The 21,881-nt window shown below is 47.5% G+C and overlaps 10 protein-coding genes across 10 annotated transcripts; 7 read left to right on the forward strand and 3 right to left on the reverse strand.

Annotated features, from left to right (window-relative positions):
* Window positions 1-335: 335 nt before the first annotated feature.
* On the forward strand, window positions 336-1,742 carry N7500_002796 (uncharacterized protein; the record flags this gene model as incomplete). Its single annotated transcript, XM_056673942.1, has 5 exons — window positions 336-539; window positions 595-631; window positions 687-754; window positions 810-1,195; window positions 1,259-1,742. 5 exons carry the CDS (start codon window positions 336-338, stop codon window positions 1,740-1,742), a joined length of 1,179 nt encoding a protein of 392 aa, XP_056534467.1.
* Window positions 1,743-2,361: 619 nt separating this feature from the next.
* On the forward strand, window positions 2,362-2,598 carry N7500_002797 (uncharacterized protein; the record flags this gene model as incomplete). Its single annotated transcript, XM_056673943.1, has 1 exon — window positions 2,362-2,598. One exon carries the CDS (start codon window positions 2,362-2,364, stop codon window positions 2,596-2,598), a length of 237 nt encoding a protein of 78 aa, XP_056534468.1.
* Window positions 2,599-2,666: 68 nt separating this feature from the next.
* On the forward strand, window positions 2,667-2,975 carry N7500_002798 (uncharacterized protein; the record flags this gene model as incomplete). Its single annotated transcript, XM_056673944.1, has 1 exon — window positions 2,667-2,975. One exon carries the CDS (start codon window positions 2,667-2,669, stop codon window positions 2,973-2,975), a length of 309 nt encoding a protein of 102 aa, XP_056534469.1.
* Window positions 2,976-3,629: 654 nt separating this feature from the next.
* Window positions 3,630-5,379, forward strand: N7500_002799 (uncharacterized protein; the record flags this gene model as incomplete). Its single annotated transcript, XM_056673945.1, has 3 exons — window positions 3,630-3,828; window positions 3,979-4,643; window positions 4,708-5,379. The coding sequence occupies 3 exons, from the start codon at window positions 3,630-3,632 to the stop codon at window positions 5,377-5,379; spliced, it is 1,536 nt and encodes a 511-aa protein (XP_056534470.1).
* A 1,914-nt stretch (window positions 5,380-7,293) lies between these two features.
* N7500_002800 (Winged helix-turn-helix transcription repressor DNA-binding) lies at window positions 7,294-8,944 on the reverse strand (the record flags this gene model as incomplete). The annotated part of the gene is made up of 6 exons (XM_056673946.1): window positions 7,294-7,350; window positions 7,404-7,490; window positions 7,540-7,704; window positions 7,758-8,021; window positions 8,070-8,848; window positions 8,902-8,944. 6 exons carry the CDS (start codon window positions 8,942-8,944, stop codon window positions 7,294-7,296), a joined length of 1,395 nt encoding a protein of 464 aa, XP_056534471.1.
* A 788-nt stretch (window positions 8,945-9,732) lies between these two features.
* On the forward strand, window positions 9,733-12,171 carry N7500_002801 (fungal specific transcription factor domain-containing protein; the record flags this gene model as incomplete). The annotated part of the gene is made up of 7 exons (XM_056673947.1): window positions 9,733-9,917; window positions 9,979-10,170; window positions 10,232-10,370; window positions 10,428-10,885; window positions 10,954-11,509; window positions 11,590-11,699; window positions 11,754-12,171. Coding segments are annotated over 7 exons (2,058 nt in total), but the record flags the coding sequence as incomplete, so codon positions are not given.
* A 209-nt stretch (window positions 12,172-12,380) lies between these two features.
* Window positions 12,381-13,726, reverse strand: N7500_002802 (TauD/TfdA family dioxygenase; the record flags this gene model as incomplete). Its single annotated transcript, XM_056673948.1, has 3 exons — window positions 12,381-13,044; window positions 13,106-13,371; window positions 13,430-13,726. The coding sequence occupies 3 exons, from the start codon at window positions 13,724-13,726 to the stop codon at window positions 12,381-12,383; spliced, it is 1,227 nt and encodes a 408-aa protein (XP_056534473.1).
* Window positions 13,727-14,393: 667 nt separating this feature from the next.
* Window positions 14,394-15,514, reverse strand: N7500_002803 (formate/nitrite transporter family protein; the record flags this gene model as incomplete). Its single annotated transcript, XM_056673949.1, has 4 exons — window positions 14,394-14,569; window positions 14,626-14,982; window positions 15,046-15,166; window positions 15,236-15,514. The coding sequence occupies 4 exons, from the start codon at window positions 15,512-15,514 to the stop codon at window positions 14,394-14,396; spliced, it is 933 nt and encodes a 310-aa protein (XP_056534474.1).
* Window positions 15,515-16,470: 956 nt separating this feature from the next.
* Window positions 16,471-16,853, forward strand: N7500_002804 (DUF3140 domain-containing protein; the record flags this gene model as incomplete). The annotated part of the gene is made up of 2 exons (XM_056673950.1): window positions 16,471-16,564; window positions 16,627-16,853. 2 exons carry the CDS (start codon window positions 16,471-16,473, stop codon window positions 16,851-16,853), a joined length of 321 nt encoding a protein of 106 aa, XP_056534475.1.
* Window positions 16,854-18,506: 1,653 nt separating this feature from the next.
* N7500_002805 (putative MFS transporter) lies at window positions 18,507-20,140 on the forward strand (the record flags this gene model as incomplete). Its single annotated transcript, XM_056673951.1, has 2 exons — window positions 18,507-19,141; window positions 19,195-20,140. The coding sequence occupies 2 exons, from the start codon at window positions 18,507-18,509 to the stop codon at window positions 20,138-20,140; spliced, it is 1,581 nt and encodes a 526-aa protein (XP_056534476.1).
* Between the last annotated feature and the right edge of the window lie 1,741 nt (window positions 20,141-21,881).

The raw sequence follows: 21,881 nt of genomic DNA on the forward strand, positions 1-21,881 counted from the left end.
TTTTTTTGACTGAGAACGCATTTGTTTGGTGAGATCAGCGCTCTTCCCGCTTTTTCCGCCAATCTTGATCACCTGTCATAACATTAGCCTGTGAACTAGGCAATCTGATTCGACTGTCTAGCGCATTATCTTCATGTGGTAACCTGTTTCTCTTCAACGTACTTTAGTTTTAGTCTCAGGGGCCAAAATGGTTTGATTCCTCAGCCGAGGGAGGCAAATCCGTGACAGGCATTGTCATACATATTATTTGATTCGGCACGCAGACTTAAGAGTTGATCCTTGTCGCTTTGGTTCGATGTTGTGAGATTTCTCCCATCAAGCTCGCATAGATTGCTATGAATGAGGACCCGGCCATTCTTGCTCTCTTTGGGCCAGCCCCGGCGAATGTTGACCTCACTGCCAGTGATGTATCAGTCAATAATGGTGTAGTGATTGCAATGCTCTGTCTTGCTGCCGTGTTGGTTATCCTACGATTCACTGCTCGCATCGTTCTCCGAAATGCTTTGATGGCGGATGATTGGGCGATTATCGCAGCATTAGTGAGTTAGTGCCTGCTTAACTTGGATCTCAATTACTGACTATATTCGCGGGAAGATTTGTATATGTGGAACGACTGCACTAAGTGTCGCAGGTGAGAATTGAAACTCCAGACAGAATAGCATAATTTAACGCGACAACGTATCTAGGCGGCACGACTGGTTCTGGAAAACACATCTGGGCTGTCACGATCAAAGAATTGATGGATTTGTATAGAGTAAGGAAACTCCCTCTGAAATCCCGCTATACTCCTCTAATCTAGTTCTACCCAGCTCCTTTTTTCCTACACATTTATTTATGCCTCGGCGTGCACTTGCACCAGACTCTCTATCCTTGCTTTCTATGCGCGAGTCTTCTCCCCATTGGAACGGTCGTTGAAAGTGGCGCTTTTTGGAGGCCTGTTCTTCACACTCTCGTATCCCATCATCATTTGGGTGACTATGGGAAATGCTTGCCAACCAGTTTCCTACTTTTGGACTCAATTCAGCGGCTCAAAGGGAAAATGCATCAACGTCAACCAATTCTTTCTCGCACTGGGAATCCTTAACATGCTAAATGATTTCATTGTGCTGATCATCCCCTTTCCGCGAATTGCCCGGCTTCAAATGACTCTGCGCAAGAAGCTAGCCATTTGTGGAATTATGGCCGTAGGAATTTTGTACGTTCCCTCCCTTTTGCTTTCCAAACCTCCGTGACCAGCGCTAAACTAAGTTTATCCTAGTGTGTGTGTTGCCAGCATTATTAGAATCCATTTCCTCTCTGAATTCATGAAGGCAGCTGACGTGACTTGGCTGATGGGACCGGTATTCATCTGGTCAACCATCGAGCCATCAGTCGCAGTGGTTTGTGTCTGTTTGCCGCATCTTGCACCACTTGCCCGGCTCGCCCATCGATCAATCTTGTCTAGTTTGCATTCTCAACGAACCACTGGTATGTCTTCAGAAGCACCGGGAGGACAAAGTGGTTCAGGGCAGGGTCTTTCAAGAGGGAAAAAAACCAAAAGCCATGGACCAACGTTCGACTATGGGTTCGATAAAATGAAGAAAGGCGCAAATGACGATGAAATCGGATTGACGAACTACGTCACTGTCGGTCCTAATGGAGGCATTCATCCTTTGCATGAATCCGTTGAGGATGTCGGTCACAATCACTCGATTGCTGTTCATTCAAGTTTCGTCCAGTCGGCATCAACACGGCCTTGGTAACAACTTGATGAGATCGATTAACAAAGAGTATTATCCTGGTAACATCATGATACATTCTAATCATCATGTTACAACCCCCATAAAAATAGAAGAGTTAGATTGGGTCTGTGAAGAATGTTCATACATATGATGAAGGGTAAAAGCAAGATTCAAAGGGTAAATGTGTCGATGTAAAGCTCAAGCCGGATTTAGTGAATACTGGAGCCTAGAGATTGCGACGCATGTACGCGCAGAGCCAATGGCGAAAGGAGATTGAAGAAATCACATGCCAACTTCTAGGCTTGTTCTAAACGCCATGAATCTTTAGCGCGTAATTCAGTAGATTTTATGGATGTCACCCTGGTCTGACTCAGTTTCTTATCTCTGACTCAATGAAAAACTGGATATATCTAGCCCAGAGTCTGCCTGCCCAGGTGGCCCCCGAACTGTGTCAGTTACCTTTATATCTAGGTTCACCACACAATTGGGTATCTCTAGGCCAATGCAGAGGTATTGCCCCGGCCGCTAGACGCCAAGCCCGCAATCCTTCTGCTAAGCCGATTACCTCCAATTTGGAAAGCAAAGCTATACTACAAGGAGATTATAGCGCTTTTAAGAAAATCTAGCAACTCCACTCGCCATGACCGTCATCTATCTGCAATTTTCACACAGCCCTGTTCCCGAGAAATCCATCATCCTGGTCACCGAAGCCCTTCAAAAGATCAACCCAAACCTCAGCGAGTCCGAGCGAACTGAAGATAGCATTGCCTTCAGTTCTATCGATCATGACGTCGATATATACGGCAACATATTCCAATCGTTGCTGGATTCGAATCCTCCGCTTATAGATACCTGGCGAATGCTGGCACACGGTTGACCGTCACCGGCTTCCTCGCACTAGCCAGTCCAGGTTCTATCTCTACAACCCCATTGGTCTCACTAATAATGCCATCGACCTACAGTCTAGCCATATCAACAGATGCTCCCCAACTCAGCCCCGCTACGACGAGGGCAATGCCTCGGGAGACGATCGTGGTACGAAGGGATGCATACCTATTGATGCAAGGACCTGCAATTGATGTTACTTCGATGGATTATGATTCAAGCTATGCTTTCGGAGTAATGGGGAGCGATCTGGTGGTGAGAGTACCAGCGTGGATGGTGGCTCGGTTTATTTGTCTTGGAGTCGATAACACCGGTGTCTTTTCGACCGCTGTGAGAGGCTATGACTATTACATTGAGAATGGTCTGTGAGTGCAAATGACACTATGTCGTATTTGGCTTTGTGTACTTGGTTGCGAGACTTGAGAAACCTGGGGTGAAGATAGCCAGATAACGGCTGCCTTGGATATTCTGAAAAAAACATCCCAGTTCAGAAACTGAGCTTGCTCACCGCTCTTTTGAGACAGTGCAATGCCGATTGGAATTTGATTCTTTGTGTGTCTTGCTCATATATAAACTTGTCTACATACGGATTCGCTGCCTTTCTTTCCTCCCGTACTACGCAGATTGCTTGCCGAAGACCATGGAGCAATATCTCTTAACAAACGTATCACGATACCAGTCTCTAGTACAGCGTTACAAGCCACAGCGACCGACCACAGCCGAGAATAAAGACGTGGCTGACTGCTCAAACATTGTTGTGGCCATTCGTATACGGCCTATGTTGGATCATGAGACATTATCTGGTCAGGTCCCTGCTATTTTTCCTCGCAATGACAATAGAGTGGTGGATCTTCATGAGTTGAAGAGAGTGGTCAGAGGTCTACCTACGCTAAATGTTAGTAGACACCATTCGGCTTCAGACTTTGGGAAGGAGAAGGAGTAACTGACATCTTCCCGTCGTCTTCATTCCGAGTTGGTAATGTGTTCGGTGCCGATTGCCCCACAGTGACACTTTATACAAATATGCTTGAACCACTTCTCCCGTCAGTATGGGGGGGGGGCATAGGCACACTGTTTGCCTTTGGGCAAACAGGCTCCGGCAAAACCCATACTATCAGCGAAATGGAGCGACTTCTCCCCGAGACTTTGTTTGATGGAGCTTGGTCAACTCAGCGAAAGCTGTTTGTTTCCATGTTCGAGCTTGCCGGGAACTGCGCATATGGTAGGTAATCTATAAGGCGAATTGCATTCCCTGTGTGCATACCTTTCGCACTCCAGAAGAAAAAGAAACACAATTTCGATGCGGAGAGGGTATCACGAAATTATTGTACTAGATATTGTGTTGACTTTCATTCACTATAAGACCTCTTAGACTCACGTGCGCCATTCTCGATTCTGGAAGACTCGTTTGGCGATACCCAGCTTGTCGGAGCCCAGGAACTTGCCATCAACAGCAAGTCCGAATTTTTAGCACTGATTGAAAAAGCAACATCTTTTCGACAGACCGCCGGTACAGAGAAAAACGACGGATCCTCACGCTCCCACGCAATTTGCCGTATCAGAGCCGTGAACATCTCACCTGGAGTTTCAGAGGATGGCACCCTCTACTTGATTGACCTCGCAGGATCAGAGGCTGCACGAGACCTTGCCAATCACAGCGCTGACCGCATGAAAGAGACCCGTGAGATTAATATTAGTCTCTCTATTCTCAAAGATTGCATAAGAGGCATAGCAAGCAGTAACAACACACCCGGAACTACACAAAAGGGTCAAAAAGGACCATACATTCCATTCCGCCAGAGCACGTTGACCAAGGTCTTGAAGCATGTCTTCGACCCGTCTGGTACTCGAAACTCCAAAACTGCAGTATTAGCCTGCATCAACCCGAGCTTTTTGGACACGGCAGCAAGCAAAAACACTCTTCGTTACGCGCATATGCTGTGTTCGACTGAAGTCAAATATCAGGTGGCGGAGCATAACCCTGCGATACCAAAGACCTGGAGTAACAAGTTTCTTCGGAGTTATATCACCAAAGAAGTAAGTAATGCATTTTACGTGTCAACCATAGCCCTGTCAGGCTGCCAAGTTAATGTATGAAAAGTCGGGCAGTCCCGTGATTTCACCCTCTATTCTTGCGCCGCATGAATCAGGTGCTCAGCTTTTGGCCATTCCCGTGAACAAGTTCGTCGCCCGCTGTCTCCGTACTAAAGGTGTGACGGATAATCAAGCCAAAGCCTTTCATGCTAAGCTTTGGTGCCTGCATATTGACTCCACACGCGGCTCCGTGGCAGAGCACAAGGGCGATGTTGATTCCATCGATGCAATACAACAAATTACCAATCCCGAGAAGAGCGTGTCAACTGTTACACATATTTCCACCCGTGACTTGGTGTGCGAGGGAGACACGCGCCCATTCAAAGATCGCATTAGACCTGGCATGGTAGTTCGTTGTAATGCGACGGCAAGATTTCCTGGCACCTCGTCGCAGGAGAAACTAGTCATGATTCTATGTCCGCAGAATGTTGTTGGAAAGAACATGAAAGACTCTCTTGGTAATGAGATCAATCCGAGTTATTGTTTATCACAGCATGAGGAATCAGAGCTCCCGGGTTCCAGGTTTCAGCGCTACCTATGTGCTTTGGTCTTGTCCGGGGGGCTGCCAGACTCGTACGAGGTCAGTATCTGGCGCCAAGTTGTTGTGGACTTGAGCTCTATGGAGACAGAAGTCACATTAGAGTATAATCCAGCGACAAGATACTATCATATCTGTTGAATCTTGCGAGGAGTCGGAGTTTCGGGTTTCGCTGATAGACGATGGCTTCGTCCCTGCCCACAGGGGGAAAAAAAAGTATTTGCGCTTCTTCCATATTTCCGGACTGTCTCTTCTCTTTCTCTTTTTTCTCCTTGGTCAACATAAGAATTTCTGGAATACACTGTGGGATAATTGATTACAGGACTTTTTTTTCCCGATAGTTGTTTACCCTTGAACTTCCAGGATGAATGAAATTTTCATGTTCTTCCAGATTGACTAGACCATATCACCGGATTATGAGACCCTTTTAAAAGAATGCCCCATCCTACCAACTCCAGATGTTTGATCATCTCGAATATCCAATATCAACGCGGCTCACTGTAGGCATGTGTCCAAGGAACCGGGCTCCCAAAGTTCGGACTGCCATCGCTATGCGTTCCGAGCGATTGAAACACGGTATGCCTGCTATCATCACAGGCCCCAGAGGTCAATATCGTGGCATGATACATAATCCAGGTCTGTGAACCATCTGGACTTTGGAAGAATCCATTGCTTCTAGTTCCATATTTACTGTTTGCCGAACCAAACACACATCCATTCTTCTTGGTCCAGGCACTGGCTTGCGTAGGAACTGTTCTACCATCCCGGGCTAGAAGACCAAGACAATAACTCGCAGTCCAGCAGTAAGAGGCCGAACAGGATATGTATGTGGTTCCCCCAAATAAAGTGCAGCAGGGGTCTCGTTGACGGGTGTTCCGACCTTCTCCCATAACTCAGTCGGTTGCGAGATGACATAAATGTTCCCCGTTAAAGAGACAAAGTCCGATCCTAGTTTATGGATACATAGGGATTGGTAGGTGACTCCATGGAAACAGGAAAACATCAAAGAGTCCCCATATTCGCTGAAACGAATAACTGAGCCGTCGATCGACCATTAGTCGTCCCATGGGAAGCGCCACCTAATAGAGGACCATCAGTCCAGACTTTGAGTTTCCGATTGAGTGAAATTGTAGATAGTACCCGTTAAAACGTGTAAACGCTGCCCATCAAGGCTTGCACTATCCCCGGCAGTGTAATAGATGTACCATTTGTCGCCCAAGTCATGGACCTCGGGAGCCCTCACATCACAGCATCGTGATGAGGTAGTTGAGGAGTAAAAGACCTTTTTTGTTGCAGTCTCGAGACCTGCCTCCGTCGTTGACCGCAATATCTCGACGTCGCTCCACGTAGTAGTAAGTAGATAGTAATATCCACCAGTATACACAATAAAGGGGTCACTTCCACTCGGTTTTCGAATGGGATTGGTCCAAGCTAATGATAAGCTGCAAAACACAAGGAAGCCAATGAAAACGAAAAGGACTTTGTGAGTGATCTTGTACATGTATCAAACTGTATTTGATTCCTATGCTGTGAGATGAACTACATGAAGCTTTTAAGAAGCGAAAATCCGCGGTGAGGCATTAACGATTTGAATTCGGCACACGATTTGTGGATATTTACCTTGACTTAGGTATTTCCCTATACAAAACACCCAATGTGAGACCGGATTATCCACCCCGCAGGTTGACCTGAGGGAAATTCACCGGAATGTTACGCCTTATAGAATTGCCAAGATATACTGCAACTCATATCTATGTCTAGATTGGTGTATTTGTGGGTGACCCTAGGGAGTATTCCATAGTTACTTCGAAATTAGGGCAATTCGGGTCGGGATTTCCCATTCACTCGGATGCCGCGTGATTTTCAGATAGAAATTGATGGATTGTGGAAATCGATGTTGAAATCAAACACGACTTTGCCAGGTTGAATGAGCAACAAGAGCGGATAAATATAAAGGAGTGTTCAATGACAGCGATGTTGAATAGCCATCAACGCAGGATACTGTAGTAAAGAAACAATGAAAGAGCCACACCTCCGGTGATGCTCCGAAGTGATTTAGTAGTCATCTCCACGACTAATCACTTCCTTACCAGATTCTCGCAGCAAAATGGTCTAGAAAGGTTAGCATTGCTGGGGATTTTATGAGATGAAGAAAGTACACATACATGTTCAAATTGCGCGGAATATGATCCTTTGACGTCCATCAGAGGCTCGTAGACCTCGACATAGCCGTTAGATACAAGGCTGTTCATCTGTTCACTGTAAGCACACGTTTTCGATAGTAGCACGATGAGAACTCACTCCAGCCAGATACCGTTCGACGCCAAGCCGTTCAAGATAACGGCGACAGAAGACAAGTGTGCCAAAATTTTCGTTGATTTTCTGATACAACGATTTGGCGCTGGCAAGATGCGATGTGATTCTTTTGGGCGCAGAAGGGTTTTTGCCATAACCATAAACCCCAGACTAAAGAAATTGGTAAGTATGGGATGAGTACAGGGAATGGGCATGAAATATACCCCTTCAAAGAGATGACCACGGCCCGTTGTCCCGAATGTCTCGATCGCAAATATCTCGCCCAGCTCCATCTTGGTGTTGTCATTGTTCTTGACAAATGGTATGGACTTTCCGGCATGAATGCGATACTGCTCAATATTGTGTCCAGTGATGTTGCGGACTGCCTTGACAGGAAACGTCCGACCATTGATATCAACCTCGTAGCTTTCCATTGCCTCCTGTATGGCAGCGCTGACATCGCTAATACGAACATCGACCCCGGCATTCTAGGACTTGTTAGCGGCAAATCTAGCATGAAATCACATGTTGGTTACCTTGATGCCAGTATTGGTCGCATCCTTCACGGCGGCAAGCAGGTTATCGTAGGTGGGGTCAAAGGACATTGTGAAAGCGCTGTCAACAATCCAGCCGTTTATATGAACGCCAAAATCGACCTTCATCACGTCGCTCGCATCGAGGACCACCTCCTTTTGGCCGGGGTTTGGAGTGTAATGTGCAACACAATTGTTAAGAGACAGACCTGTGGGAAAGCCCAGTCCGGATACAAGACCTTGGCCAGTCTCAAGCCCGGAATTGTTGAGCAGAGCTCTCACGCCATCCTCGATTCCCACAGCAATTTCCGTGAGGGTCTGGCCCGGGCGAACACTCTCTTGAGTCCAATGTCGGACTTGGCGGTGTACCTCCGCGGCCTTCCGATAGTCGTTCAAGAATGTGTCATCTTCGATGTGATGACGGGACTGGTGTCGCACTTCCTCGGCGGTTGTCCGGGCCGTATTTTCGACCACAGCCTCATATATTTGAGATTCGCCATGTGGATACTGCCGATCATGGAAGAGATCGGCGAGAGGAATTCGCGGTGGGGAAGATTGCTTCAACACAGAAGACTTCTTCTTGGTCCTCTTTCGCTTTTTCTTCGAATTTTTTGAGGGTGCAGTTTGCGAGCTCACCAAGGTAGAGGCGCAGGCGGTATTGTCGCCGTCAGCATCGTCGTCTGCATCTCCTTCTCCAAGTGTACCATCCCCATCACGGGACCAATGGGCACCCCGTGGTTCCCCACCAGTGGCATTGGCCTTGGTTGAGCTGGGCGGAGCATCTGCCAAATGTCAGCCAACTATTTTGATGTAGGTCGATTTCCGTCTAACATACTGCCACCTCCCTCGCTGTCATTCTCGGCTGTTTTGGAGCCCATGTCGACATGAAGAAATGTTACTCGATATGGAACTGTACGGGTTGTTTTGGAAGTAAGAAAAGTTCGTGTCCACGGATGAGGGGCGGCCCGTCCCCGTCCTAATTTTAAACGGCATGTTTGCCTCGTTTGTTGGGTTTGCTGCGTTTGGATGCCTTTGCTGTATGTGTACATAATCTCAGACACTGACACCTTTTTAGGACTAGACCTTCCCCATATTTTCTACATAGAATCTCGTCATTCGACATGCATATCCCGCCATAACATTAGCCGACCAACCGATGGCCCGAAATGTCCTCTCAATGTTCGTGACATTATTGAAGTATTGACTGCCTTATAAGTATGGTCTCGAATAAGAAAGCTGCGCGATCACGGTTTGGTGAGTATTTCTGCTAACACATTTTGGTAACACTGCTGATGTTGTGTAGGCTGTCGCACATGTCGTGCCCGAAAAGTGAGAAGCTATCCCTCCCCTAGGTGACCTAGTATTCTAAAGTACATAATATTCATCTCCGCAGGTCAAATGTGACGAAAGACCTGGTGAATGCGGCAATTGTGCTCGATTGCGACTGGTCTGTTCCGGCTACGCAACGCCGCTGAGGTCTGAAAGAACAGGGGGTGAAATAGACCAGGAAGACTCGGTAAGAGGGAAAAGAACCTTTCGTTCCTGCATGGCATGTCGTGCTTCAAAGACCAAATGCTCTGGTGAGCGACCATGCCAACGATGCCGTTGGAAATGTTCCACCGAATGTGTCTACGCCGAGTCTACACAGCCCACGTGGGTGCGTAGAGTCAACGTAAACCCGACAGCCAATAGGGACCTATCTTCATCACTTTCCTCCATGCCTGAACAGTCTTTCGAGCAGACACCATCAAGGCGGGACAATCTGCCTAGTTTAATGGAGACGCCGCCCCTGTCACAACAAGCTTTTCCCTTAGTGGAGCCTACCGCGAGCTCACCATCCCCACTTGACTGGTGAGCTATCGAACCTTTGGTTTATTTCTCAATATATTCGACTTATGCTCACTAGCTGCAGGCTGTCTTCCCATTATCTCCCCAGCTCATCGAGAATCGCGATGCTAGTCGAAGAATATCTTAAGAACATCCACCCTCTGCGAGCCTTCGCTTTCATCCACAAGCCTGCTTTTCTCCGCCGATTGGATGGAAAGCTCTCAAAGAACTACCACAATAATGCTCTTTTACATGTGATATGTGCATTGGGAGCCCAGTAAGCCCAACCAACTCAAATTGTGGAAACGAAGTCCAGTGAGCTCATCTCTATCTTGAAGGTTTTATGCTCTATCATACAGCGAGACGACAGCGCCACTAGAATCAAAATTTATCCTTCTGGCAGGCACGCAATGGGCTAAAACTGCGCAACGACTCATCCTTGAGACCATAGATCGTGTAACTATTGAAAGTCTAATGGTGCGCACCCTGCTTGAAAGTCAAGCTCGCTTCATTCCCGAATACAGTCACTGATAGCCTAGAAAGGCATCTGTTCTGCTTCATGATTATGCGGTTCGAATGGGGAATTTTGCAAACGCATTCATGTTGAGTGGACTTACTACACGAATGACCCAGGCGCTACAGATCAATTTGGAATACAACACCGACATCCTCTGCCAGGATACGGACCATGGCCTACCTGTTACAGAAAAGGAGTCTCGTCGGCGGTTGATGTGGAGCTGTTATATCATGGATGCGCTCGTTGGCAGCGGGGTAGACCAGCTGATGCTGATGGATGAAAGAGATATCAAGATTCAGCTCCCATGCAACGAGCGGAATTTCACTCAGCAGGTTCCATGCCTAACGGAAACTTTATCTCCCGGAAGCTGGCTCAAAATACTACCGGAAAATATAGATACAAAGACTCTGTTGCCCAACATGGGCATAATGGCATATTTCATTCGACAAATCTCGATCCGCAAAAGAGTTCTCAGGTACTTGCAGCCCCAATTTGCGATCCAATTTTCTTATTCCTTCATGAGAAATCCTAACGTCCAACAAGATACATCAAGCATTTGGGAGACGCTATGGTCCCTTGGGAGCCTGCGTCGGAATTTGCGCGTTTAGATTCAGATTGCCGGGCATGGTATGACTCTCTACCGGCAAGTCTACAATTCACACCCGATGCAATATACATTCGCAAAGACACTTCGCAGCTAGGCGCCCTATGTTTGCTCCATTGTACTCACTATCAAACCATATGCGACCTGTATCGATTAGGGGCTCCGGCGCTTTACAAACTTCGAGCCGCTTTTGACTTTCCGCCTGAACAAGGGGAGTTTCTTGGGCATCTGCAACAAGTTCTTTTTGATTCAGCCCGGGCTTTGGCGACCATCATAGGTCAGACGGCTGCGCATGGCCCTCAAATGTTGGCCGACTCCTGGCTTCCCACCATCGCTTATGACAGTTGCCGGATCATGGTATATCATTTGACTCACATTCTAGATCCGCGTTCAGAGAATGCAAAGGCTCTGGTACTGGCTGCAATTCCCCTGCTGCGTAGTAACATCAACGCGCTTAAGTCAATGGGATCACTCAATGCTATCGCCATTTCACTTGTTAGTATACATTGCTCCATTCACAGACCCCGGAGTTAGATGAGATTTTGGATTGCTGATCCATTTTTTCCACCATCCAGTCCTCCGCGGCAGAAACCATGCTTGCTCGCTCTGGCATCGAGTCCGAGGCGGTTACACGGAACATCATACCCGATGATCCATATCAGTCAGCCGAGGAGGAAGACGGGAGGTAAATTTGAATATTTCCTGAAGATGGTCTTGACTTGCTAAGTGTCTATTCCAGTGACGACCTTCGACGACCTCCAGTTCAAAGTGCGCCTGATTACGTCCTAAACCCGCTCACGATTTTCCGAATGGCCCGCAAATCTATACCAGAGCGACATGCCCCCGAAAAGGCGGGCAGTACGTCCGCATCTAATAGCGTGCTCCCTGAAAGTAGTGTCAATATTGATCATTCCCCTTCTGAACTAGTGAGTGATGCCGGGGCGGTCAATGGTCCAGCTGAGTTAGAAGTTGAGCAGCCAAGCCTTGAGGAGCTGCAAAATTTATTTATGTCTGATCTTGGATGGGCGTGGCAGCCAGCAGACACGGCAGTTGGATCAGGAACTGAGGGGGGTGGCCTATTGCCATGGGCAGGTGGATATCCGACCACCCAGCCACAACCCTGGTTACCTGTGTTTCCATTTCCCCAGCAAAGCTGACACCGGCTGGGGTAACTTTTGCGTCGTTTCTGGCTCTTATATGTTATATCCCTGTTGTGATCTCTCTAGTCTGATCATTGAAGGCATTTCTACGCCATTACTTCAAAACGCGATTTTGTTCTTACCAACAAACTCATATGCCTTGCAATCTTATATACAGTCTCATGCTCACGGAGAATTAGTAAAGGATCATACAGCGATGTACACGTTCATTCCGCGTCCAAGGGACAGACAGGAGGAGTATCATTGACCTGGATGCCTCCTCGTTTCTTCTCCAAAGAATCGTGGTACGGCAGCTTCCACCCTCCTTCTGATTCCGGGGCCGACAGCCAGAGTCGCATCAAATGCCGACGTCGTGCTGGCCGGCCATTCTCATCAACCGCGCCTGCTGGATGATCCGTATAGGCGGTTCGTGCATGGAAAACATGTGAATTGCTCAGGAATTGAATATCACCCGGAGCAAGAATCATGTGCAGCGATAGCTCAGCACAAGTCTTTTCAAATACCTCCAAGGCGTATTTTTGTTTATCAGACAAAGGGGGTATGCGTGCATCAGGCCCTGAGTTGAAACGCGCCAGCGAGGTCACGTTGTTCGGATCGAGCCGGGCGTAGACTCGTGGTGTGGAGTTTCCGGTGTCATTTTCGAGGTAGAACACGCTACCTCGAATCCAGTTTTCTTCGCCTTCGGATAACTCACCCTTTCGGTCAAAGTACCAATTTGGCTCACATAGTGTCTCTGTTACATCAGGATGTCTCTCCTGAAGTACATTGAATACATGGTGCGTGGATACGATATCAGATTCTCCGCCAGAAAAGGATTTGGCGATACAAAGGAGTCCAACAATGTCCGATCCATCTGTGTGGAAGTATTGACTAATCAGCAAGTTAGTGTTTGATCGAAACGACCCGACATTCAGCATGAGTAGTCACATACCGAGCATTCGTTCGGTAGATTCTAACTCTGTCAGTTTTGGTCGGATCTTCTCCCAAATCCTTGACGTGACCTAAGACATGACCACGGCCGTTTTGACTGACAAAGTAGCCCAAGTATGTGCCGAGGCCCATATATGCTGTTGCACACTTCTGGAGATCCCACTCCTGGACAGGAAGTCCTCTGAAACGATAGAATCCTTTGCCATTAATCAAGTCTTGCCGGAGATTCTCCATCCGCTCAGACAAATTAGGCAAGTGGAAATTTGCCTATACACCAGTTAGTTTCCACACTTCATGTTCGTCACAGTCCCACGGATAATCCTACCTTCGATATTCCGGTCAAAGGTGTTCCACTCTTTATAAACTGATCTGTGGCATCGCTAATCTCCGCGACCTCTTCTTCGGTGAACTGATGCGTCCAAAGATCAGGGTTCTCGCGATAATCCTCGGCTTTCCACAGTGTAGGCCCGGTATGGATTTTCGGGAAATCGGCATAGGGCCGAACTTGTGAATATATAGGGGGATGCTGGCCGGAAGTTTTAAATCCATCGGGAAACACAGAGAGCTTGACAGGTCTATCCAAGGTCTGGACGCCAGTAGCTTCCACCAATCCAGGGGCCATGGTTGTATGTGATTTGATATGATTGAATTTCAATGCAGGAGGCTACTTGCCAGTATTCCTTAGTGAGGACTTTTATCGGCCCTCCAACATGGATTGTTGTTGATTTATATACTGGCACTCCATATCCCCAAGGTCAAGAGGGTTGAAGGTTGGTCGGCTCGTGACGAGCGACTTCGGCCTGTCGCTTCATTGCTAATCTAACCCCGCCCTCACAATTTGCTTGAAAATTTACTTCGAGTCTATCAAGGATGGAGAAACTATGACTGCAACACCATGTATAGTGCTCAGACTCCAAGCAATACCTCAGCAAGGTCTAATTTAATAGGGTCAGAATTCGATGCTGGTTCGTTCTAGTCACGGCTGGTCGGCTAATACGCCGAGATATACCAAGCTGGTATCACGCAATATGTATCCATATAATTGCAATCCTTGGCGAATTGAAGAGACGGTTGATCGGCGCTGTGGCAGTCGTATCGAAGTTTGGAGAGTATGACATCGATATATGGCTACGTACCATCGGCGTTGATAAACCCATACCCTAACCTCCCATCGAGGTTGTGATGGAAGACCTCGAGGTATTGGGCGTAGGTAAGATCAATATTATGATTCAGTTAGCCTCCCTTGTCGGGTCCCGGCCTATCATTGATTCCATTATCATTGACTGTATTCATTCATGTGGGTTTTGGTTGCCGAAGCCTCCAGCGGAAGCCTCAACGTCCGGTCGCTTGGCAGCTCCTCGATCTGTGCTTGAAACTGACTCCAACGAGCCACTCCGAACCCTTTTCTCACCATATAAAGGCAGGGTGTTGAGATTGAGGAGATACATGTACCAGTAGTAAGTTCCTATACTCATCATCAGCTGGGACGCTCTCTCGGCGAATATTGGTCAGGGTACTGACCACAGAATACACCTCCACCGATGATATTTCCCAATAAGGTCGGGATGATACCTTTCCAGATGTAGAGGGCAGTTGTAATCTGTGGTGCTTCTAGCCATATACCCAATGGGATGAATGTCATATTTGCAACGACGTGGTCGAAGCCCAGAGAGACGAATGCAAACGTCGGCAACCAGATTCCAATAATCTTGGATCCTAGGTCACGACCTTGAATACCAAAGAAGCAAGCTAAACAGACTAGCCAGTTGCATCCAATCCCACGGAGAAATATCATGTGAAAATCAGGAGTGACCTGCTTCTTTGTGGCAAAAGAAATCACGGCGGACTTGAATGGCTCTGCAGAAAAGGTATTTCCGTCTATAGGTCCAACGTTAGTCACATTGGTATACAGCAATGGGAAAGCGAGAGTCAATTGCGTACAGCCAAATATGATAGCGACCACAAACAAAGACCCGGCAAGGTTGCCGACAAATGTCACAGCCCAGTGGAGCAACATTTTTGACCACGACAAGCGTCGATGGAGCGCTGCAACTGAAGTAAACTAGCATGCACGTTAGCTATGATGTGGTCCCAGCCAAGCTCATCATGTCCGTTCCACGGGTAATCTTACCATAAATGATCCTGTGCAAAGGTCCGCACCTGTTAGGAGGATCATGCACAGGCCATAAGGAAACACCAAGGCGCCAATGGTTCGTATCAAGCCTGGGGCATTCTCCTGAAACCAGGGTGTGGCATTGGTGCTAAGAGTGGTCCCGCAAGCGAATGCAAGCAAACAGCCAGCTGATACTGCACTAAAAAAGACTTTGTCCAGTCGCATATGTCCCTTATGTGCGCCTAGGTTTGAGACGGCCTCAGCCACCTCTTTGGGGGAGAGCGCATCGAAAGTCATTTTCATCAGATGGCAATGATAAGATATAATTGCGTCAATTGGTAGAAACCCGGCTGTGGGCAAAGCAGACATACAAACCTAGAGGACCATGAAGAATATATGGGTTTTGCCCGTGTTTTTGTTTCCTGGCGCAAGCACACTGAATGCTTATCTCCCACCCATCGGCAGGAATCATCCCTTGCACGTTTCTACAAATAGTTCCAGCAGTCATGAATTATGATTGAACTCAGATAAGAGTTTTGAGCTCGTGGACACAATGACTGACTAGCGAGCATATTCATACTGCGAAGATCTATCGAGTCAAAGGAGAATCAGTTATCAGAATTGAAGGTCTTGGCAAGATAAGGATATGTTATTGAGATTCTACATCTCCGCGGATCTCCCTTGTGTAGCTAATTGTCAATGCTACTGCTGATGGGTTTCCGTGGCCCCAATCGTTTGCGCACAGTCTATCTAACCGTAGTCCTCCGGATAGTTCTTCCTTGATGGACTCCAAAAATCCAGACCCTACATTTCGGTCCTGTAGATCCATCTCCTCTTGGCTACGATTTCGGTGCTAGGTATGTTGTACTGGATATTTTATCGTCCGTCAGGTAGCTAGGGGCTCCCAAGGTCAATGTCCTATATCCACAAGTAGGTCAACAGGCAGCAGCCTTTCAAGGTTGTCATTGTGACATAGCAAGCATGGAATACCTTACCTTACGGATCCATGGATATCTGGGCTTCCGCCGCTGTGACGTCAGACTTAACCCTCAAGTAATACATCTAGGTATATAAGCAAAAAAATCACATCTTAACTAACGGAAAATTGAAGGTTCAGTTATATTCAGGACAGTCTCGCAGTCGAAACAATGAAGGACAGAGACACCGTGATTGAGTACCTTCCCCATGACAGGCAGGCTTGATGAACAAGAGCGGTTGACAATCTGACCAGCGAGTTCAACCACCTCGTCAATATGACTCCAAATGAGCTTCGCAATTGGCTTGAGCAAGAGCAATCACAGACATCGGGTTGGGTGGGCAATTCAGGGAGACTATCGGTCATGAAAGGTTAGTCAGTACTCTTTCCGTTGGTCGGGCGCGGTCGCAAAATTCCAGGAACTACCAAACAGACTTGAGAGCTAAAGCTAGCGGTAGTGGCCGAAGAATTGTGCGAATCCTCGAGCACAACCCCGCCGCGAACCCGTCCGAGTATAGCGATCAAGACATTGACCACATGCGTCGCGTGGTATCCTACTGCAAGCGCCACCTAGCGCAAGAGGAGCGCGCCAAGCATGACACGAGTAGTAAGAGTTATCGATCGCTCAAAAACTGGGGTCATGATGCACTCAAAGAGTAGGGTCTGGTAATGGTCAGGAGCTCTTGAAATATCGCACATATCAATGTGGTGTAATCGTGTAATCGAGACTTTGATCGTTAAAACAAAAAAAGCTGGACTTGTTTCATGACGGTACGCAGAGTATAATACGGTCAAGTAGTAGTGAGCGTTTATGAAGTATTTGCACTGAATGATTCAATTTTGAATCTTGCAACAATCGTGAGACATGTCCTCCGGGGGAATTAGCGTTTCAATGCCTTGGTGCCTTGGTGCCAGAGGCATAAAACATGACTCAGGAGATAGTCAGCTGACCGAGTCACATGATATTTCCATGATTGCCCAAAGGAACCTCGACAGACCGAAATCCGACCCACACCTTTGTGGGGAGATTTCTCCTGTAAACTCGACGGATATGTTCCCAGGATGCTAATACTATAAAGGGTTCTGTTGGATACCATAGGCATCCATGCATATAGATCAAACATGTATGATGTGGCATCATGTTTGGCAGTAAAAATAGGATCTCAGTATCCTATTCATACTTGCTTTCTCTTCCTCCTCTCTCTCTGAGACTTGCTGCTAGATAGAGAATATCATCATCTTCTCTGTCATCAGGCTCCCACTCCGTCGAATGACTCTGGATGAGAGATCTTGCTGATACGAAAATTTTATGATGATATTCTCAAAACATATGTTGTACATAATTTCGGGAAGGCATTCCCCGTGTATCCCGGCGGTGTGCGGTCTTCGGGCAGAACATGAACCTTATTTTTATCTCTCAAAACAGCCCTGGAGCCTTGCTGATTGCAGATTTTGGAAGATAAGGAAATCGGAGGATCACCGACTCAACCATGGACACAGTTGGCTGCACTGTAACAGCTTTCAATTCGACTCCTTACATTTCAATTCTATCGTAAATATGCTGAATTGTCAGTATGGTCCTTGTTAGGAAAAATCCCAGACTTCGTTTCCGGCTTTCTTGGATGCTCAAAGATGTTGATCAAGACATGGACGGAAAGGATATACAATTAACAGAAAAGGTTGTAATTGGAGTACAAGGCTTGCGTTCTTCTATCACGGAGTTAATCTAGAGTTTATCTGGTAAATACAGTGAGACATGCACCGTTTATAGTTTTCTAAGGACATGCAGTAACTAAATATATATTTTTGATACACGTTTTCCGTCGTCGGCATTTGCAATGGCACTCTTCGGGAAATGAGCCGACTGCAGACACCGACAATTCACTTCAATACCCGAATGTCAGATGAGAAACATCTGATGTGATCTCACAGTCATGTCACGGGTTCACCCCCACGACCCCCGAGTTTCGGTTGGTCTCGGTGATGACGGGATGCCCGAATGGGGATCTCCACTCCGAAGCTCCACGATGCGTTGTCGGTGTCAAGCAACAAGGATATTCTAATCGATTGGACAACACAGAAAACACTAATCAGTATGTGGCAAGGTTAGTTTAGTAAATAGCTTGGCTGGTATGTGGGTAGCGTTAGATTTTCGTGGGGGATGTGGAGGCGTGGGGGAACATGGGGAAAACCAGCATCCATGGAATTGATGACGGAAGTGCCGCCCTGACGACGTGGGGTGCTATAACTAACCTATATATTTGCTTTGGCCCTTGATGCAGCAAAAGCCCAAGGGCTCTCCATTTCCCGACAATGCAAGATCCAACCATGTCCAAACCAGGTGTCGTTCACGAGGAAGCGGCAGAGCAGCAGAAGGGGGACAAACTCGTGGATAATAGTGGCATTGTACGCGTCGCCCTAACCGAAGAGGACAGCAAGCGCATCTGCCATAAGACCGACCGGACTATCCTTGTTGTCCTTGCCTGGGTCTACTTCTTGCAGATCCTCGATAAAACAGTGTTGGGATACGGTGCAACGTTCGGTTTACAGAAAGACACAGGCCTGACCGGTAACGAGTATTCGCTCGTCGGCTCCATTTCACCCATTGCCCAACTTGCCTGGCAACCCTTTTCTTCGTACCTGATTGTCAAGGTTCCACACAAAATCCTTATGCCATCGTTATGCCTTGGGTGGGGACTTGCGCAGACATGCATGGCTGCATGCCACAACTTCAACTCCTTGATGGCCGCTCGATTTTTTCTTGGCTTGTTCGAGGCCGGCTGTCTCCCCCTTTTCGGTGTCATCACTAGTCAATGGTATCGACGTGCAGAGCAACCGATCCGGATCGCTGCGTGGTATAGCACAAATGGCTTAGCAACCATCGTCGCAGCTGCTTTATCGTACGGACTGGCACAGATCAAGTCGGAAGTGTTTAAATCATGGCAGATGTACGAACCCAACGAATCACCCCCGACAGTGGTACATACTGACTCCCTTTTAGCATCTTCCTTGTTGTCGGCCTGATAACCGTTGCATCCGCCCCAGTCGTCTACTGGCGCTTGGACAACGATATATCCACAGCTCGATTTCTCACCGAGCATGAGAGAGCTCAAGGAATCGAGCGCCTTCGAGCCAATCAGACTGGAACTGGAAACACCGAGTTCAAGTTCAGTCATGTCCTCGAGGCTTGTTTGGAACTTAAAACATATCTGTGGATTGGAATGGCAATGCTTCTCAACATCGGTGCCAGCGTGACCAACATCTTTGGCCCACTGATCTTAAGCGGGCTTGGCTACGATAAATACAGAACAACTCTGCTGACAATGCCGTTTGGCGCGCTGCAATTCCTCATCATTCTGCTGGCAAGTTATCTTGCTCAAACTGCTCGTCTGAAGAGTGCTATCATTGCGGGTTTCATGCTGCCCGTCATAGCTGGCCTATCGATTCTGTATGCGGTCCCCCGGACCCAGTCTGTACAGAGCCAGCTACTTGCGGGCTATTATCTACTTGCCTTCTTATTTGGCGGCAATCCATTAATTGTGACCTGGATCATCGGCAACACGGCAGGAACCACCAAAAAGTCCGTCATCATGAGTATGTACAACGCAGCAAGCTCGGCCGGAAATATCATCGGTCCCTTGCTCTTCAATGAGAAGGACAAGCCAGCCTATCACCCAGGCCTGCGCGCATGTCTTGGAATCTTTAGCGCGCTGGCCGCTGTTGTTGTCATTCAGTGGGGCAATCTATGGTTCCTCAACAAACAACAAGCCCGTCGCCGTGTCCAAAACGGCAAGAGAGCTGAGATCGTTGACCTTTCGATGCAAAATAATTATCACGAAATGCATGATACCCTGGAGGAGGCTGGAAATGAGACTGTCCAAGTTGGGGACAACGCATTCCAGGATCTGACTGATCGGGAAAATGATGAATTTGTTTATATTTATTAAATCTAGGCGCCATACGCGATCCATTATATGCGAATTGACTCATCTTATGGGGGAGGGAGTAGTACATCGCACTCAACTTTTTTTGCAGCCCAGATTATTAACAAATGTAGGAGTGAAGACACAGTAGATTGCCACTAGGCCACATCAAAAACCAAGGTTTAATTATACTGCGCTAACAAGAAATGTCGGAGCATACAGACCAGCATACCGGAGGATGAATAAATCCAGTCTGTTCACCTGCAGTAATTTTGAATTAGTAATCCGCAGCCCATAGTTACCTACTAACCTAACTACCTAGGTGCAGGTATAAATTGCTAGGAAAGTGGATACAAGGTACAGTAATACGGATATTTCAACACCGTTGATTGGACCCGAACATTTCACAATACCATTTGAATTGACAAGAAATTGAGGCCTTAGGCCAACATTGGTGCCTGAGTCACGAACGCGCGACATCCCGTTCGTCTGCATGCACGACAGCCGGGCAGGATTGGTAGATGCATGTAGATTTCTCCCATTTGTTAGATTGCCTCTCCTCTCAATCCCCGCTATCCCCTCCTATTCCCTGCCTTTTCTGTGCACGGTCATGCCCATTATCAGGCCCGGCCCTTTTCTTTTTAGCCTTGCCGCTCCTTACCTCAGACGCGTCCCCTCGATAGGGTAGGATTGATTTGCATCTCCGCCTATCCGGATCCTAGTTGGGTTGCAGATGGTGTGGGGGTATATTTTTATCTCCTGACTAGAGAGGAATTGTTAAATCTTTACGTCCCTGGAGCAGATGGGCTAGATTTTCATCTCCTGCCTATAGAGGGATAGGGCGAAAAGAACACACAACCTCCCTGGACCACGCCTATTCGCCACGCGTTGATCGCTCAAACTACAATATGCAGCTTTCTTCGGACATTAATAGTTCGAAGTCGAATATTGTTGAGGCTAGGACCCAAAGTGACAAAAACTTCATCGCACGTGGAAGCGTGGCCGAGAGCTGAACCGTGGGAATGATACAGGAGCATGGTTTTCCCATATTGACTCCTGGCCTAGTTATGTAGTCCATTTTACAGTTTAACCGTGTTGCTAAACTTACCGACTGCGGACTCCGTAGGAATATGACTACTGAGGCGCAACTTCTCTTAGGAGTGTTCTTCTGCAATACCACCCAATCTTGGACCCCATTTGACCACAAAACAGCCCCTACGATCCATGCGTGCATGGTGGCATGTCGTGGTTGGTGTGATGTCTTGATGAGATCTCGAACATCCCGATGCGACAAGGCCATGCTTTTCGGACTCGGACTCGGTCTTGATATTTCAAACTAGACGGATTGGCAGCCCCTGCAATCCTACGACCTCAAGATTTCTATATTTTCAGTACGACGTGAAGCAAGAATATGCAAGAGATCGCTCTGCACACATGGCGAAACAGTGGTGGATCCCACCCATTCAGCATGATTTGTCTCGTTTCATATGACAACCCCGGAGGCAGCCCTCGGAGTCGGAACCAGCTGAAAGAAATGACAAGCTGACTGGGAGATTGGATGTCCGAAATCCCCCTGATCTGACAGCCAAAGCGAGCCTCGGCACATTCATATGTACCGCTCCCCGTCACTTGCAACTGGAGTTTGAATGCTGCGGAGAAAATCTTGTCCCGATTGTTCATTATTGATACCCTATAGACCTTTCATTGCAATACCCGCAGTTACACATTGGTCGTACTAGCCCTGTGTAGAGTCAGTGAAACCTGA

This window comes from Penicillium coprophilum (assembly GCF_028826855.1).
Source record: "Penicillium coprophilum strain IBT 35676 chromosome Unknown utg000002l_segment0_segment1, whole genome shotgun sequence".
In the NCBI taxonomy this organism is placed as follows: domain Eukaryota; kingdom Fungi; phylum Ascomycota; class Eurotiomycetes; order Eurotiales; family Aspergillaceae; genus Penicillium; species Penicillium coprophilum.